Below are 18,020 nucleotides of genomic sequence, written 5' to 3' on the forward strand. Positions count from 1 at the left end.
TTATAAATAGCCAGTGTAACTCAATCCGGCTGCTGCTTCTAACAATGTGGTAACACAAGAAGAGAGTGTCTCTGTGAGGGTCTGTTGTCAGCTGCCTTCGACCTGTGACACTATTTTTCAAGTCAAGGTAACAGTTTGACAGAGCTGCTGCTTCTCTGTCGGCACTAAAGCTGACAAGCCGACAGGTGCTGTCAACATCAGGGTGTTGTTTGGTTCGGTGCCCTATCGGCCGCCTTCTTCCCCTCACGCCTGTTGATCCTTGACCCAAATTCCACCGTGTTTGGATGTGGAGGAGCAATGTGATCCCACTGATGACCCTCTAGGCATTTAATACTGATCCCCAAGTCATATGCCCCAGAATAAAGATGCCTGCCAAGGCCCTTGAGATGTTGTGGTTCATAGACTCGGATGGGCAGACATCCAGATGCCTCCAGGTCTAGATCCTTCCATGTTTATTATTTGCTCGCCCCGCAATTTTACAGTAAAAATTTGAGAACTGTTACACATGATCGCTCCTGTAACAAACTGAAATGATCAATCATTTCTGTACATGAGGATAAACTACATGGCCTGTAAAGATCCAAAAACTCTCTCATAATAAATTACAAAATATTTTTTTAAAAATATGGTTAGAAATTGAAAAATAGCAACGTAAAAACATTTAGTGCATCAACCCCTTAACTTTGTGTTAGGTCTGACTCCTTAAAATGTCTGGAATCTCAACTACTAATGATACAGTACACTTTATATGGCAGCCTGTTTGGTTATATGAGGAATCACTCATGCCGCTCTAATATTCACATACATGAGGAGAGGGAGGCAGGAGAGGAGCAAACAGACAACACAGCTGCTATCTGCAGGCAGGATAAGACGTGGTGCTGCTTCCAACAATACATGAGCCACTACTGTATGTGCACCTTTCCTCTGAAACTTTGCACAAAGTAAGTGATCTGCAATTGTTTGGCTTCTAGAGCTGTAAATGTTTTAAGAGATTGGAGGTATTAGTGCAGATTATAGGGATAATGGACAGTATGTCAATAGCTAATCTATGCCCCCAGAAGCAGTGGAATGATTGGAAAAGAGAGATGGAGGAGAACAGGAGGAAAAGACTGTGGGAGAGGATTAGACGCTGGGTTAAAGTGGAGGCGAGTGATGAGGAAGAAGAGGATAGTGTAGATGAGGAAGGTGAGGACACAGACAGCTGCGAAGAGGATGGGAGTGAGGAAGACAATGAACCAGTGGAAAAGGGAGAAGAGGAGGAAGTAGTGGAGGTGAAAGAAGCAGAGGAATTTGAAGAAGTGGAGGTAGAAGGAGAAAGTAGTCAGAAGAAAGGGCTTAAAAAGAATAACGGAGATGAGGAGGAAGACTGGGAGATGAGTGATGTGAGTGGAAGGACAGGTGTAGAGGAAGAGGAGGTGAAGAAGGAGGTTAAGGAGAATGAGGATTCAGTTGAGGATGAGGAGAAAGAGGTCAAAGAAGAAGGGGAAAATAAGAAATGGGAGGAGGAAAGGGAAGATGAGGTGGAGAGTGGGGTTGAGGACAAAGAGGAGGTGGTAGAGGAGGAAGAATGGGAGCTGAAGGAAGCAGAGGAGTACAAAGAAGAGGAGGTTAAAAGAGAGAGCGATCTAGAGAAGGAGCTTGAAGAGAACATACAGGGAGATGAGAAGGACACAGAGATGGATGAAGCAGATGAAAGAGTAGATATGGAGGAAGAGGAGGAAAAGGAAGAAAATGAGGAGGAGAGGGAGGTTCAGAAGAACAAGCAGGTGGATGATGGTGAGGAGATAGTGGTAAAGGAAGCAGGGGAAGTTAAGAAAGTGGAGCAACAGGGAGGAGATGAGGTGGACAGATGGGTTAAGGAGAAAGAGGATGAGGAGAAAGAGTGGGAGGCGATTGAAACAAATGAATTTGAAGAGTTTGAGGGAGAAAGTTGCCAGGAGGAGGGGCTTAGCAAGAACAAAAAAGGAGACAAGCAGATGACTGAAGCAGATGAAAGCGTGGACGTGGCGGAAGAGAAGGGACAGGAAGATAATGAGATAGAGAGGGAGGTGAAGGAGAATGAGGAGGTAGATGAGGAGGAAGAGTGGGAGAGGAAGGAGGCAAAGGAAATGGATGGAGAAAGAGAAAATAAGGTTAAGAGGGAAATGCGTGAGAGTGAGAAGGATGAGGAGCTTCAGGAACAAGAGCAAAGTGGAAGATATCACCTGGAAGAACAAGTCACAGAACAAATACCAGTTGACAACATTCAGCAAAACCAGGAAAGTGCTGCACATGAAAATGACACAGTCAATGATTCAGTGGAGTTAATGAATGAAGACTCTGAGAATGAATTTCACAACTTGGAGAGACTTAAAGTTGAAGACCAATATGCTGAGAAACAGCATGAAGATTCAGATAAATTAGAAGATCCTGGTGAAAAGTCATGGAGAAGTGAAAATGAAGTCTTTGGAGTTTGGACTACCCAGGAAAGAAATAAAGAAGATGAAAGTGAGAAATTGACAGATGAAGAAGGAACTGCCACAGAATCTTGGACATCTCAAGAGGAGTTTCAATACTATCTTAAAAGTCTTCAAGAAGAAGATTCTAAAGATGAGGAGGAAGCAGCACATTCGATGGATGAGGATGGGGAAGGTAGTGATGAAGATGAGGTGAAGGATTATAGCAAAGATGATTACCCTACAGACATATTCCTTGCCTTGAATGAGTTCAGGGAATCCTCCCTTCTTACCGACCTTACTTTGAGCACAGATGATGGAAAAACCTTCCAAGTCCATTCTCCTGTCCTGGCTGCTGTCAGCTCCCTTATCTGGAAACATCTGAATAGAAGGAAAGTAGAAAACATGAGAGCTCATGAAAGACAAGATGATGATACAAATGCAGGAGCCCAGAGGTGGTCAGTCTATCTGGGTCCAGAGGTGGATCATGTTGGATTAGAGACGATCGTGGAGTTTGCCTACACTGGACTCATATCAAGTCTGAACGAGGACAATGTGGACCAGATAAGGGCTGCAGCTCAAGCGCTGGGTGTGAGCAGGGTCCTGAATCTCTGCACCCAGCAAGAGGAGGAACCCACAAAAACTGGAGGCCAGAAGAAAAAGGAACGGACCTCTGCTGCACAAGAAATGATGATCAGTCTTGAGTCCATCAAGCAACTGTGGATGGACCGAGTGGGCTGTGATGTGATTCTGGAAGCTCTTGGGGCATCGCTTCATGGTGAGTAGGCCACCAGTATCTGCATTCATAGCAGCCCACATTGGATCCCCCACAGTGCCCCTATCCTTCTTTGTCTGGTATGATACATGAAGGTGTTAAATGAAACTTAATGCTACCTCCTTCATTGCCGAGAGTGAACACATTAGATGATAATTTATTAATAACTTTGGTATCTAAGATCAGGCTACAGGACTTCTTGGTATTTGTTGCCCTGCCAAATGCATTTTCAGTCCTGTTGATCTTTCTGTGTGTTTGCAAAGTAGCTGCACAGAGGTTTTTGAATACATTTTTATACTAAAAAGGAAACATATATCCTAATGTCCTTATCTGGCACTTTATAAAGCAATTTACCATTCATTCAAACTGTGGGGCACACAACCAACAATGCCAATAGGAATCATCTTTAAGGATGCACATAAAGAAAAAAAAATGAGTACTGTAAATGCTAGTTGGGATGTTTAATCATTACCATCTTTTGTCTAGTCCACAGAGTCATCCTAGCTGTAAGTAGTGACTACTTCCGTGGCATGTTCACATTGGGAATGAAGGAGTCCCATCAGCCATCTGTGACCCTGCCCCTCCTGTTGGCCTCAGAGCTGGAAGCTCTAATTGACTGTTCCTACAGCGGCGCTCTCCCTCTCAGCTGGAGGTGCGTCTTCGAGCTCACCAGCACTGCTCTCCAGCTCCAGTACCAGCCTGCCCTCTCCTTGTGCCTCAACTTCCTGCACCAAGAAATAACCCCTGACTCGTGCTTGGATGTCATTTCCTTTGCTGAGGCCTATGGGATGACACAGCTTCTTGAAGTTGCTGACGATTTTGTCTTGCGGCAATTCCAAAAGGTGGCATGCACCTCAAAGTTCAAGGATCTGCCAGCCAGACAGCTCCTGAAGTATCTGAACAGTTGCTCATTATGTGTTCCATCTGAGCTTGTTGTATTCAAAGCAGTAGCGGCCTGGATCCAAGCAAAGCCTCGCATCAGATCTAGACTAGCCAAAGACCTCATGAAAACCATCCACTTTCCCCTGATGACATTCAAGGAATTCAAAGAGGTCCAGTCTCAGAACATGTGGTCTGATCACAACTTGTCAGAGCTGTATAAAGCAGTCTTTGAAGATTTCTGCTCCACTGAGCCTGCAATGGAGAATAAGTGCCGCATCTATTTGCCGAAAGAGAGCCTGGTCTTGATTGGAGGCGACCAGATCACTGAAGACCTGGTGAGACGCAACATCAGCAGAGAGCTCTGGTTCGGGAATTCCTTGAGGAACCATACCGGGGTGAAAAAGGCCATGGAGTGGAGAAAGTTGGGAGAGATGCCAGAGCCAGAGAGGTTTCGTCATGAGGTGGCTGTGCTCAAAGGTCAACTTTATGTGTTTGGGGGCAAGATGTATTATGGTATCAATGATACCCTGAGTTCTGTTTACAGGTAAGAAACATCATAGATCTCAACTAAGAACAACAATATTGGTCTTAAATATATCTTTTACAGTTTCTCCATTAATATTTGTATCATAATACCACATCTATAGGTATGATCCTCTTCAAAATAGCTGGGAGAGCCTGGCTGATATGCAGGAGAAGAGGTGCTCTTTCTCTGCAGTTGTACTGGATGGAAATATATACACCATCGGTGGACACTGTCACCCTGACTACATAGACAGTGTTGAACGATACTGCGCCACTACAAACACTTGGAGGTAAACTCGACAGAATATTATTGATTCACAGCAAAATGTGCTATGTGCTGCAATGATCAACCGTTTTGCTTTAATATATATACCAGACTTCTGTCATACTGAGGAGATGTAGCCATATAACATCTGATGTCTAACTGACCAGTCTCTTTGATTTATTTGCTAAAAACAAACCCAAACATAAAACTGGATTCAGTGAGAAAATGTCAAATACTGAGTACTGTGAGGAAATCCAATGTGGCAGAAGAGAAGATAATATTGGAAACATCCGTTAACCTGCAAGACATACAGACATTTTGAGATATTATGGTTAACTTTGTAAGTTACAGTTTCGTAGCTTAATACAAAATGGTCATAAACATGCTTAAATGAAAATTCACTTGAGTTGCTGAGAGGCTGAGGTTTGTTAGCAGGAGGTTTTGCCTAAAATTTGATAAAGCTGGAGGTTCTGAGCTCTAGAAGGTAGAATTTGGTGAGAATAAGTCAGAAAATGAAAAAAAAAGCTTCAGGTGTTGCTTAAGGTCTTGGTCAAACAGTTTTTTCTTGTAAATTTTCTATGCATTTTGGCCTTTCATCCAGCTGCAACTGCAGTTTTGCAGGTCGCTGAAATCAAATCTTTGGTTTACATTTTGCACAGTGGTGGAAGAGGCCAAAAAGGTGCTAACCTTGCAAATAAGATTTTTTACATGTTTACATGTAAATTATATTGAGGAAAAACTGCACTTTGTTATCAGTCAACACATATAATTGCTTTCTTGAGGCTTCATTGTTGGTAACTTACTGGAACGGGCAATAGCTTCCTCAGGCTCTTGACTGGCCAACATGACTTAAGGGTTGTGGTCATATCACCTGCTGTTGGTTTGACATGCTCTTGACAGTGACTTGTGTTTTTGAATTTTCAAGTAGATTAAGATTCTTCAGAGAATAAAGAGGGAAAACTCCTGTTTAAAAAAAAATACCTGTGTATTTGCCAGCTAGGCCTCACACTACCCTTAATAGTCAACTAACTTCAGTTGAGGAGCAGTCAGGGGGAGGCAATGCAGCTGGAGCTAATTACACTGATTGTGTGCTCAATATTTTTCTCCAGAATAGAGGACCAATCAAAATACTCAAATCCCTTAACCTGCAAGACTTTCTAGTTTAATGTTACAATACATTTTAATCCTTTGATGCGCAGCATGGGTCAGGAGATCCCCTTTTTCAATTGGATTTGGGTCACTTTTGACCAATATTGTGCATCAGTTCAGAAAACATATCTAACTAAATCCTAAAGTGTTAAGAAAACATATCTAACTAATCCTAAAGAGTTAAGAAAACATATCTAACTAAATCCCAACTAAATCTCTGGGAAATCTTGGTCAATCAATATATGATTGATTTTTTGAAAAACATACTATGCTCTTAATATTATATTTCTTTGAATCCAACTAAAGATTTTCAATTTTAAATATCTTTACTCTTTCAGCTTCACCTGGCCCTTGGATCTGCCTCTTAGCGGGCATGTAGCGAAGGTTGCACAAGGCCGGCTCTTTGTCTCAGGAGGGCAAAACAGCGACTACCTGTGTCTTGCATCCATGTTTCTGTACCACCCAGAGACAGGAAGCACCTATCTGGCAAACATGCCCAAACCTCGAGCTCATCACTGCATGGAGACCCTTGGCGAACATCTTTATGTAGCAGGTGGAGTCACCACAGCTGACAACATGACTGTCGTTGACCAGCTAGCTTGTGAAGTGTACAGTCCAGCAGAAGACTCCTGGACTGCTTTTACATCGCTGTCGGTGCCTCACGTTGGAGCGGCAAGTGCAGTTTTGGAGGGAAAGTTTTACGTGCTGGGCGGATACAGCCAGGAGGACTTCAGTGACACTAAGATGGTCCACCGGTACGATAGAGCCACATGGAGATGGGAGAACATGGGAAAGATGCCTGGGCCAAACAGTGACATAAGAGCATCTGTGCTGTATTTGCCGCAACATTTCCGAATGTAACACAACATGACAAATATCTTTATGCTATCATCGTCATTTTATATTAGCCTTTACGGTGCTGGATTTCAGGTTATTTATTGCATGTTAAACATTGAGTATTATTCCATTATATTGTCACAATAACTTGCTATCTTAATGAAATGCATCTTACACAGTATATGAACTCAGGCATGCCAACTTACATTTATCAAACATGGTGCATTTTTGGTGCTATAATGTCAATTCTTGGCTGTATTCAGAAGGTGCTGAAAAATGGTTAATGTCTTAGGATTTTTAAAACAATGCAAAGAAACAAAAAAAATCATGCTTACTTCCATTACTGCAATAACAAACTATGATCACAAGAGGGAGCTGTTTCCTCTTGTCTTCATAGTTGCCATAATTTGCTGAAGTCAGGAATTAAAGTTATTGTTTTGCATTTATTACTCTAAAGAATGATCACAGGTTTATATTTTTATTAAAATTTGCTTGAAAATTTACAGGAAAACACGTGTTCGGTTGTTTATCAGTTTTCTTTGTTATCGCTGATGTGCTTTTTTTTTTTATCCTTTTCATGCATGAATTTTAAAACAAACTTATGAGATTAGCCTTTCTCAAAATTAAACATGTCCAATTGGATTTTTTTTTCAATATCTGTTACTGTGAGTGAGATACACAGCTGTCAACTGTTGTAGACACCATGGATCAATGGTTTAAAATGGACTTTGAGGCAAGATACTACAAGTAAATGGGATAAAAATTTCAATTTATATATTGCTCAAATTTGCCAGATGATTATTTACATTTTAGCTATTTTATTTATAAATATAACAAGGTATTATCTGATTAAATACAAGCCAATGCATAAGACTGACATTTTATTTAGGTAATTGTGAAGGTAACATGAATCACGATGAGAGTATTTGCTGGATTTTCACATCAGCATGCATCAGGCTGTAAGCAAAACACATGCCCCTATGGTTGCATCTCTTCTATTGATAGAAGCAGAATGTAAATAGATTGTGTCTGATCATCTACAGAGGAAAGAGGAGAAAACCACTGAAGGTCGTGTGGCCATTCAGGTTATCGTACACTCTGCCATCATCCCACAGTTCCACGTGCACGTTATCACCGACGGCCAGCTGCAGAACAGCTGCGTTACTGCTGCTGTCAGAGCCGTCTGCCGTGGGGCTCTCATAGGTCGAAATTTGACGGACACTATTCTTCATCAACATTGCCCCCATTGTGTGCGTATTGTAGCCATAAGTGCTGAAGCTGAAGTAGTAGAGACCATTCACTGGTGCTGTGAAGATGCCTGCAACAAGATAAAGTAAAGAAGGAGATTTTACTTTTAATTCTCTATATATTCTATAGAATAAAGGATATTCTATTCTGTTTTAGTCCTTTTATTGATTGTAAATTCAAATTTCAAACTCCATCATAAGCATTTGACTCAATGAAACAATGTTTTGTGTTTGGCTTTAAAAATGCTTCAGCAGAGCAGAGCTGTGGACATGGAAAGCCAAAAGAATGATCCAAAATAGACTGAAAAATTGGAGGTTTTTGTCACTAAGAATAACAGATTTCACAATATACTGACACAGTTGATCCATCGTTAATTTAAAAATGTTGATTAATGTGAGTCCTGCTTTGCAATACAATCAGCACTGGAAAAACAATTGTGATCTGAGTCACGTAGTGCCAGTAAATTCTTCTACGTTGCTTGATCTTGTTTGAAATACCAGAAGCAGAGGCTTGAGTTCTACAGCCTCAGGACATTTAGTGTTTTCAGGTAGACACCAGTGTATTTAGAAAGACAAAAAATTGCCTCGAAATCATTGAGTGACAGTATTAGATTTCTGTGACAAACTCTTAGAAACAAACACAAATGGCCATAAAAATGTAAAAGCGCATTCTAAGCACAAACTCCCAAAGTATAAATCACATGGTATTGAAACATGCTGTATTGTATTGAACTGTACAGTACCTGAGTTTGCACTGTAGCCATTGCCGATGTTTGAGAAGACCCTTTTGAAAACCAGAGTCTTGTCTGTGGAGGGTCCGCTGTAAATCTCACCAGAGTTTGCCAAAGAGGCTGAGAATGCAATCTGAGGAGCAGCTGTGGACAGAAGAATAAAATGTAAATGTTAATGTGGAAGATGTAAATCAATGACAGAATGAGATGTGCATATGGCTGTTTTAAAAAAAGCCTATAAATTCAGAAATGAAAACACTGACAGTATCTATTGAGAATATATAGTTCTGTATAGTTTTAATGTGAAAAATAATGGTTACATATCTTTTCCACTTGAGAGATCTTTTTTAAGATTTATTTCAGCATGCACATACTCAACTTAAATTCTTTTAGCTCCAACACCTTACCTTTACCACTACTTTGTTTCAGTGCATCAATTTCTTTCTCTGTCTCATTCAGCCTGGCTTTCAGGTCTGCACAAGTTTTGAGAGAAAAAACAACAAACAAATGAATTGCTCAAAATTTTGGGTGGGAATATATACCATAAAAATCCAGATATTATCTTGTACCTTCATTCTCTGTCTTCATTTTGTCCATTTCAGCTTTCTGTCTCTCCAGTTCGTCCACAGTTGCATTGAGCCTGGCGTCTAGAGCTTCAACATCAGTCTTGCATTGCTCTACATTTTTCAGGTTGACCTCTAAATTCTTTATAAACTCCTGATTAGCCGTCATCCACTCATTGAAGTCCATGTCAGCTCTCTGTCCAAATCCTGGCTCTACAAGCATGAATCCCAGCAGGGTCAGTAGAAGCAAAGCCCTGAACTCCATTTCTTTAGTTTCAAATTTGTGATCTGTTGGGTGGATTTTCCTTAGTGGAATATAGACCTGTCCTCTTTACTGAGGAGAGTCCTTGGATGTCAGTGAGCAAGCAGTGCTCAAGCCCTCAGGAAGCCCGGTTCTAGTCATGCCTCAACAGGTCTGCTGGGTGGATTTTTACGTACGTGTGCCAGTAAAACAGTCATTTTTTGCTGTATGTTGACTATGTATAGGGTCCTATGTCCTCCAAGGGGCTGTATGGCAACAACATATTTGAAATGTCCTTGAAATTGAGACTTTTTTGAAGTATGGGCCTTACTACTGTCACAGTGTGCAACAATTGCACCTGTGCCCTGAAGACATGTTCTGTATTTACAGTGCCTGCAAAAAAGTATACACCCTCCTTGGAAGTTTGACCCATTTTTATGTCTTTTCAACAGTAAATCATGATTAATTAATTAGGCTTTTTGACAAGACTTTACAAAAGAGACTCTCAAATGTTATAAAGAAAGAGATTTCGACCAAGCAATGTTAATGACGGAAAAATATAAAATGCAAAATGAGCGATTTCATATGGCACACAAATCTACCTTGTAGGGGACTGCAACTGGGAGGACGGAAACCAAGACACCTATGACTCATCTGAAGCACTTACAAGCTTCACTGGCTGAGTTTTGAGAGACTGTCCACATAATATTTTTTTTTTTTCTGGGTTCTTCACCAAAGCTTTATGGCAGAGTGGCAAAGAGAAAGTCACTGTTGAAAAAAGCTCATAAGAAATCTTAATTAGAGTTCATCAGGAGACACATGGGAGACTCTGAAGTCAACTGGAAGAAGGTTCTTTCATCTGGGGAAGCCAAAATAGAGCTTTTCTAGCATCAGACTAGACACTATGTTTGGCAAACACCAGCCACTGTTCAGCGTCACAACAACACCATCCATAGCATGAAGCATGGTGGTGGCAGCATCATATTGTGAAGCATGGTCAAAACAATAAAAAGTATATGAACTTGCATTAAGTCAGCAGGAGGTGGTTGGGATGGTGGATGGGTTAACAATACCTTAAACTTAAGGCATCAAAAGCACTTTGGTTAAGGTTAGGAAAAGACTGTGGCTTTATTGAAATGTAAATGAACACATAATGTCAATGTGGACATTTTCTATTAACATTGTAAATTTAACCAAGTCATTTTAATCAGAAATTTAATGTGGTGGCAATTATTTTTCCTTTAAACTTCATTTGCTGTTGCAAAACTACCTCTTCTCTCTAATTTCAGTCTTTACTAATTTATTAATTTAGTTTAACAGCTGCTTTCTGTAGCTTCTTATTTCCTGTATAGGCATGAGAACAGGGGTATATAGTTTTTTGAATTATAGAGGAAAATATTTCTTCATTGTTGCTTTTACAGGCCTGGTTGTTGCTCCAGTGAAAGACGTTTAATATTTTACTTTCATGACTTTTGGCTACAACGGCCACACTTCAGGAGCCATCTTGGTGAAAAACAGCCATTACAAGTGAGTACCTGGGAAATCAAAGGACCTGATCTCAGCGACACAACGACTAGCTCAGTGATTCTTAATCTAAACGTCAAAGACTCTGTCAGCATCATCCTGTGGGAAAATGGAAAAAGTGGATTCCTCATCTTCCCAATGATGTAGATTTTTGGGGGTTAAACATGTGAACAGCTTTTTTTCTCTTTTGGAAGCACGTGCTGACAAACTATTTAACCATACGTTGAACCATACATGGTGTAGCCTTCAATTATCTTTCATGGTCTTGGGACTTGTATGGGGATGACATCAAAAACAACAATATATAATCAATCATGACATTCTAAACTTTCAAACATAATCAAAGCCATTAAAAAGCAAAATTTAACTGACATGTTTTCTTTGTAACATTTTTTGTAGTATTTTACGTACAACATGATCATTTTGGGTCTGTAATAAAACAACAAAAACTGAAACCGACTGATGTTACTAATGTATCTGTATTCTTTTTTTCATTTTTAAAACTGTGCAGTAGTCTCATGAAGCAGTTTTTGAATAATTATCTGTTTCTATATATTAATTAACGTTCATTTTGTGTCATCCAGCGATAACGTAGGGTATTTAAGATTTATAAAAATGTCATTAAAAAAACCTTCAAGACAGTCTATTTCTCACAGTTAAAATACTTTTATTATTATGGCATGGTCATGTGCAACCTATAAAAGCCTTCTTCAGAGGTCAAACAGGCTTCATGGAGCCAACTATCCTTTCGTTAGGGGTGTTCCACCAACAGAATCCACTTGGCTTGGGATTGCACACAATATTCATTGAAACTGAACAAAATTATTTGCCTATTCTTGGAAATACATTGCCATTGTTGGTACTGATTGTACTATAATTTAGAAAAATATTGTGTGGCAAAATGATAACTGACTGGACATTTTATAGGCTTACACCACTTTAATGCCACAATACACTGTCCAAATGTAAGATCCTGGTTTTCCTGGTTCCACAGATCGGCTGCATGAGATCTGTTCTCCCTTCCTGTTGAAGGCTTGATGCAAAAACACTTGAGAGTTTTAAACTAAAACATGCCAATGCTGTGATAATAAATGCAATGATTTGTGGAAAAAAGAGAAGTATTGGGAGTGTTTTTGTACTTTCGAGTCTACAACCGATCCAAGAAAAACCTCCAACAAACAGATCTGGAATCCAGGTACTACTTCTGCTCAAACATTTCTCAACTTTTATAGTGACTATTGGTTGAGTTCTATGTGCTATAGTGCTGTATTTATTCAAAAAGTACTACAATATGTTACTGTGGATTTCTATCCACATGAAATCTGTCAAAATTGACTCTAAAGCTTCTGAATTTCAAACAGTTATTTTGATATCTTAGCCATACTTCAATATTCAGCTCTTCTGATTCCAACAGCTACGGTGGATTTAATCTATTAGTGTGTATCGGTTACTGTCTGAGGTGCTGGGGTAATCGGAGCAGACAGGCCCGAATATCGGTAACAGCCCCTGACAGTTTGCCCATGTTCTCCCATCGCTGAGTGCTGGGATTAAAGCGATGGACCAGTCCAGACTCACTATAGTCATCCTGGCAGTATCCTCCCAGTACATAGAACTTCTCCTCCAGGACAACTGAGGCTGCACCAACATGAGGCACAGGCAGTGATGCAAAAGCCGTCCAAGCATCAGCCACAGGATCATACACCTCGCAGGCTTGTTGGTCGGTGTAAAACTTCCTCAGGTTACACACTCCACCAGCGACGTAAAGATGGCCTTGCAGGGCTTCCATGCAATGCTGGGCCCGGTCATTCGTCATGTCAGCCAGGTAGGTGGTTCCTCTCTCTGGATGGTACAAGAACATGGAAACCAGACACACATACTTACAGTTGAAGCCACCAGAGATGAAAATGCCTTCATTTAGGACGGCGACAGCATAGCCACTCAGCGCCTGATCCAGGGGCTGGACAAAGCTGTGAAAAATGAAACAAGAGGCATCAGACAGTAAAATCTGTCGGGTATCTGTGCATGTACAGGGGGTATCAACAGAACTGACAGAAAACCAAATGCTTTGACATTTATCAGACTTTCTCCACTAATCCATGAGATTAAATTGCAGGGGTGGTATCACTGGGAAACGATATACGGAATGCAGAAAATAGTGTCAAATAAAATACAACTGAACTGCATTAGATGAGGAGCATGGAGAGAACATAAATTCACTAGATTTTCTAATAAAAGATCACACTTGATTGGATGTGAACATAATGCCTGAAAACAGTCTGGAAACTAAATGCTAGCTGACTGAACAAGGGTTGCTATCTATAAAGTTGCAGGAAAAGATCAACAAATAAAACCAAGAACTTTAATACCAACACAGATAAAGAGGTGTTATGCTTGGACACATTAAGCTTTGCATTGTCCACTTCCTCACCCCTTATTATCTTCTATTTTGCCCAGAAATGGGGGAGGCAAAGCTTTCCAAAGCAATGAAGCACTTTGAAGTAACTGTTTCCAAGCAAATGCTGACATCTGCTGTCCAAGCATTGGTATAGCATATTACATGATCTAACTAACGAACGGTCAGAATACTACATATACAATCTCATAGCTTTCATTCTTGATATTTAGTTCAATATTATCTTCAATTATAAACATTGTACACTTTTCTTTTAAATGTCTGAGGGTCTTTTAAATATGGCAATTTGAGAGGTATGACTCCTGTTTCAAAAGAGCATAATGCAGCTTTGATATATTTAATTTTTGACTCAGCATGCCCTGATACTTCTGCTTTTAAAGATAAATACTGCGTCAGATGGTCATCTTCAGGTGATATTACCTCCAGGAGTCAGTGTCTGGGTTGTACGTCTCAACACTGTCAATGTTGGCGTTGATCTCCTTATCTCCACCAATGGCATAGAGGCGCTCCTCAAGTACCACCACTGAGAAGTTACTTCTCAACTCGTGCATGTCAGCCAGCCTCTTCCAGCTGTCCTTCACGGGGTCATACCTAATAACAAAAGCAAAGATGTGAGCAAAAACTGAGACCACAGCTGCACAGAGAGGAAATATTTCTGTACAGACTGTCTTTCTTTACCTGTAGGCAGATTTCATCATGTCATCCTTTGCATAAAAGTAACATCCCCCGACTACATAGAGCATCCCCTCCATTACTGCAACTCCATGCCTGAACTTTGGCTTGTCTGGGATCTCACCCAATCTCCTCCACTCGATCTCCTTCACTAACCCTGTGCCACTACGTAGGGAGTTTGCAAACCACAGTTCCCTGCTCGGTATGCGGCGACCCATATCTGGGTTTAGCTGGTCACCCCCGACAAGAACCACAACATCTTTGGGTCGCCTCACCCGACAGTAATCCTGGGATTTTGGAAGGCTGAAGCCAAATTCCTTGAGTGCTGAACCATAGAGTTCCACCTCTTTGTCTCCAAAACACTCCATGCGCAGGTTAATGGCTCTGACCTCCCTGAACTCTCGAAAGGTCATGAGGGGGAACCGAACTCCAGTCATCAGCAGGCCAGCCTGGGGCAATCTCTCTTCAGGATCAGCCTCAATCCATGAGATCACAGCTCGAAATACAGCCAACTCCGAGGGCACATACAGGCCATCACAGCAAATGAAGTCTAATAGCTTCTCTGCTGGTAGATCCTGAAATTTTGCTGTAGCTGACACTTCCCTGAAGTTCCTCAGTACAAAGTCATTGGCTTCTTCCAGGAGGTCTGACATTCCATAAGCTTCAGCAAAAGATGCCACGTCGAGGCAGGAGTCCGCTTGTATTTGCTGTTGCATGAAGTTGAGGCAAATCGAAAGAGCTGGCTGGAACTGAAGCTGGAGGGCCGTGCAGGTGATCTCGAAAACAGACTCCCAACCAAGTCGAACGATTCCACTGTAGGAGCAGCCAAGAAGTGCCTCAAACTCAGGAGCCAACAAGAAGGGAAGTTCAACACAGGTCTGACGAGACTCCTTCATTCCACAGGTGAACATGCCTCGGAAGTAGTCGCTGCTTGCTGCCAGGATAACTCTGTGAACTTCAGATGGACAGAAGAAGAGTTAAAACTTTGACCACTATTAAACATTCATCAGGAAAACTAAATATTTGCAATCATACTAACCATGAAAGAAAGTGCCATCCACATTCAAAGTTACGTCACACCCGACTCTGTCTGCCCACAGCTGCTCAATGGACTGTAGCGTAATCTTCATCTGTTCTGGAATAGAGATCGTTCGCTCTTCCTTCTTGGCACTATCACCTTCTTTCGTTCTTTCCTTCTTGCTGCAGAGCTCCACCAGTCTTGGAACCACCAACACTTGAGCTGCAGCCTTGATTTGAGCCATGATGTCTTTGTTTAAAGACAGTACAACGCCAGTGTAGGCAAACTCCACAACTGCCCGAAGCCCAACATGATCGACCCTAGTACCCAAGTGTACTGACCACCGGTCGACTCCTACATCTTCATTACTGTCATATTGTTCTGCATTTTGCTCTCCACTTTTTTCCTTCAGTCTCTCCAAAATGAAGCCGCTGACCGCAGCCAGAATAAGGGAGTGCACATGGAAGCTGTTCCCATTCTCAAGAGTCAGAGTGAGGTCTGTGAGAAGAGACGAATCCCTGAATTCTTTCAGGGCTGCAAACACCTCTTTAGGATAGGATTTGCTGCAGCACGTGTGGATGTTATGTCCTTCATCTCCAAACGCCTCGTCGCTCATGTGCTCCCCAGTTCTGTCCTGACTAGCACCGCTCATCCTGACCTCTGACCCCTCTTTGTTTTCCCTCCCACTCGTCAGGCCCATCCTGGAGTCATTGTAAGCCATGATCCTCCTCAGCTCACGGTTGTCCTGTTCTATCCCTTCTCCACCTTCTTCAATCACTCTTTTTCTCCTCTCCTTCTCTCTCCTCCATCGCTCTTCCCACTCCATTGGCAGGTAACGGCGAGTAAACTCCATGTCACTGATTATTTTCTCTTTGCATTTTACCTACTGTTGTCTTTCTGTGGTATTTATAATTACCGATAACATGCTGCAAAATCTCTTGTCAAGATGAATTTGTTACTTTCTTATGTTTACTTTGTCTGCCTTCACAAACCTTTCTGCCACCCGCAAATCCCCTCTCTCTCTCTTAGACTCAAATTTGCTTGCTGCATAAACATGCAGCTATTTATAGCTACTGGGTCAGAGAGATTCAGTTTCAAGAGAATCTTGGCATGTGATCCATTGTACTGTTTGTCAAGGAGGAACGGACGTCAGTGTTTCACTTAGATTTTTGCTGGAGGGTTAATAAAGACCAAGGCAAAAATATTTCCCCTCAATGTAACTTTGACCTTCAATTAAAGCTCTGTACCTTAAGAAAAAACAAAATTACACCCATTATCATAGCCTGAAACTGGAAAAAAAAACATAGAAATCATTGCATTTTTAACTTTACAATAGTCGAAGTTTAAAATCATTACACTTCATCAAAAGCACTTTATATGTCTCATTTAATAATTTGCCAAAAATAAACCATAAGGGGTAGATCCTGTAAAATACTCTGTGCTTCAAAGCCCTAATGGACTCAGCTGTGACCAACACTCCTAAGACTAAAATTTGGTGACTTTTCCAATTAAATGCAAACCATGTTTCCACAGAGCAAGGAGGACACAAAGAGAGATCGAGAGAAAAATAAACACACCTGATTAATTAAAAAATAAATACATCAAAAATTGGTATACAGTGAAGCAAACTGTCAGCAATTTGCTGGAAGACACAAATGTCAACTTTTGTATTTGTACTGAAAAAAACAACATCTGAGCTCTTTCTCCTTCTAGCCACAACTGTGCTGTTTCCATAGAGGTGCAGGACTTTAATCTCTAGTGAAAAAATGAGGCCACAGCAAGTAAAAATGTGACACAGACATCCATAAACTGATGAGTGATCCGATGGTTAAACATTATAGAGCAAATCATAAAAATTTGTCAAGGAGCCAGAGATAAACAAGCTAAGATGTTCCTTAGAAATAATATTTGTGCTGTAGTTCCTGTTAGTGATTCCATAAAACGTGACATATAAACGTGAGCAGCAATGTTGTTTCTTTTTCATAGCCATAAACTACATGAATACAGTTTAAAAACTATCTTGATATAGAAGATATTACAACTAGAAGATCGGTTTGGTATCAAAATATTGTTAAGAATTAAACCTTTCATGTCATATAATTTGTTTTGATCAACCACATATCACATACGGTGACATAACTCTTAAAAGTTTACTCAAAATGCACGTCCAGGCCCAGTGAATAATCAGAAAACAGGTTCATTCAGGGCCACAATGTTTGTTTCTATGAGGCTGTGTCATACACATTAAACTGGTGCAGTTTTTCTATTGAAACTATCATATATCCAATGACATCAGTGCTCTAAGTTTGCTTCTAAGTTTACATTCTGGAGTGAATGTAAAATTTGTTTGACTCCCATTTTTAACGGAACTCAAATGGGTTTTTCATCCCAAAAACTTCCATGTAATCACTCATCCCATTCCATTGGCAAATAAAATCTAAGCCAGTGGCAAGATCAGATTTTCTCTTTTCATGTCCACCTACAGTGTCATTCAACAAAACCTAACTTTTATGAGCATGATTAATGTACTTTAATGTTCATCAAGAAGGTTAATGAAATGACCTCCAACTCTAGACTTTAAATACAGTTTTAAATATATTAGGTTATTAACACCCCTCCCAATCTTTCCTTCAAAATACCAATGGACCTTGACTGATGATTAATTTGTAGAAGTCCTAAACAACAACTTCTTGGGAAGTCATGAGGACATGTTTATCTGATGATCATGAAATTATATGACATT

General features: G+C 40.7%; 3 protein-coding genes across 3 annotated transcripts; 1 reads left to right on the forward strand and 2 right to left on the reverse strand.

Moving 5' to 3' along the window:
• The first annotated feature begins 800 nt into the window (after positions 1 to 800).
• Positions 801 to 6,892, forward strand: LOC111571737 (uncharacterized). Its single transcript, XM_035950389.2, has 4 exons — positions 801 to 3,213; positions 3,697 to 4,636; positions 4,740 to 4,907; positions 6,370 to 6,892. The coding sequence occupies exons 1-4, from the start codon at positions 1,023 to 1,025 to the stop codon at positions 6,890 to 6,892; spliced, it is 3,822 nt and encodes a 1,273-aa protein (XP_035806282.2). The 5' UTR covers positions 801 to 1,022.
• Positions 6,893 to 7,736: 844 nt separating this feature from the next.
• LOC111571740 (complement C1q-like protein 4) lies at positions 7,737 to 9,778 on the reverse strand. Its single transcript, XM_023275040.3, has 4 exons — positions 9,416 to 9,778; positions 9,254 to 9,319; positions 8,859 to 8,990; positions 7,737 to 8,186 (listed from the first exon to the last, which is right to left on the reverse strand). The coding sequence occupies exons 1-4, from the start codon at positions 9,672 to 9,674 to the stop codon at positions 7,906 to 7,908; spliced, it is 738 nt and encodes a 245-aa protein (XP_023130808.2). The 5' UTR covers positions 9,675 to 9,778; the 3' UTR covers positions 7,737 to 7,905.
• A 126-nt stretch (positions 9,779 to 9,904) lies between these two features.
• On the reverse strand, positions 9,905 to 17,970 carry si:ch211-63p21.8 (kelch-like protein 33). Its single transcript, XM_023275037.3, has 4 exons — positions 15,299 to 17,970; positions 14,266 to 15,214; positions 14,008 to 14,178; positions 9,905 to 13,141 (listed from the first exon to the last, which is right to left on the reverse strand). Exons 1-4 carry the CDS (start codon positions 16,128 to 16,130, stop codon positions 12,622 to 12,624), a joined length of 2,472 nt encoding a protein of 823 aa, XP_023130805.2. The 5' UTR covers positions 16,131 to 17,970; the 3' UTR covers positions 9,905 to 12,621.
• Positions 17,971 to 18,020: the final 50 nt, after the last annotated feature.

Source organism: Amphiprion ocellaris, chromosome 23 (genome assembly GCF_022539595.1).
Source record: "Amphiprion ocellaris isolate individual 3 ecotype Okinawa chromosome 23, ASM2253959v1, whole genome shotgun sequence".
In the NCBI taxonomy this organism is placed as follows: Eukaryota; Metazoa; Chordata; class Actinopteri; family Pomacentridae; genus Amphiprion; species Amphiprion ocellaris.

Coding starts and splice junctions, on each gene's coding strand:
- LOC111571737 (XM_035950389.2), top strand. CDS start 1,023: ATGGACAGTATGTCAATAGCTAATCTATGCCCCCAGAAGCAGTGGAAT. Junction 3,214..3,696: donor TCTTGGGGCATCGCTTCATG/GTGAGTAGGCCA, acceptor TCTTTTGTCTAG/TCCACAGAGTCATCCTAGCT. Junction 4,908..6,369: donor GCCACTACAAACACTTGGAG/GTAAACTCGACA, acceptor TTACTCTTTCAG/CTTCACCTGGCCCTTGGATC.
- LOC111571740 (XM_023275040.3), bottom strand. CDS start 9,674: ATGGAGTTCAGGGCTTTGCTTCTACTGACCCTGCTGGGATTCATGCTT. Junction 9,320..9,415: donor AATGAAGACAGAGAATGAAG/GTACAAGATAAT, acceptor AAACTTGTGCAG/ACCTGAAAGCCAGGCTGAAT. Junction 8,991..9,253: donor GAAACAAAGTAGTGGTAAAG/GTAAGGTGTTGG, acceptor TTCTGTCCACAG/CTGCTCCTCAGATTGCATTC.
- si:ch211-63p21.8 (XM_023275037.3), bottom strand. CDS start 16,130: ATGGAGTTTACTCGCCGTTACCTGCCAATGGAGTGGGAAGAGCGATGG. Junction 15,215..15,298: donor GGATGGCACTTTCTTTCATG/GTTAGTATGATT, acceptor GTCCATCTGAAG/TTCACAGAGTTATCCTGGCA. Junction 13,142..14,007: donor CCAGACACTGACTCCTGGAG/GTAATATCACCT, acceptor CATTTTTCACAG/CTTTGTCCAGCCCCTGGATC.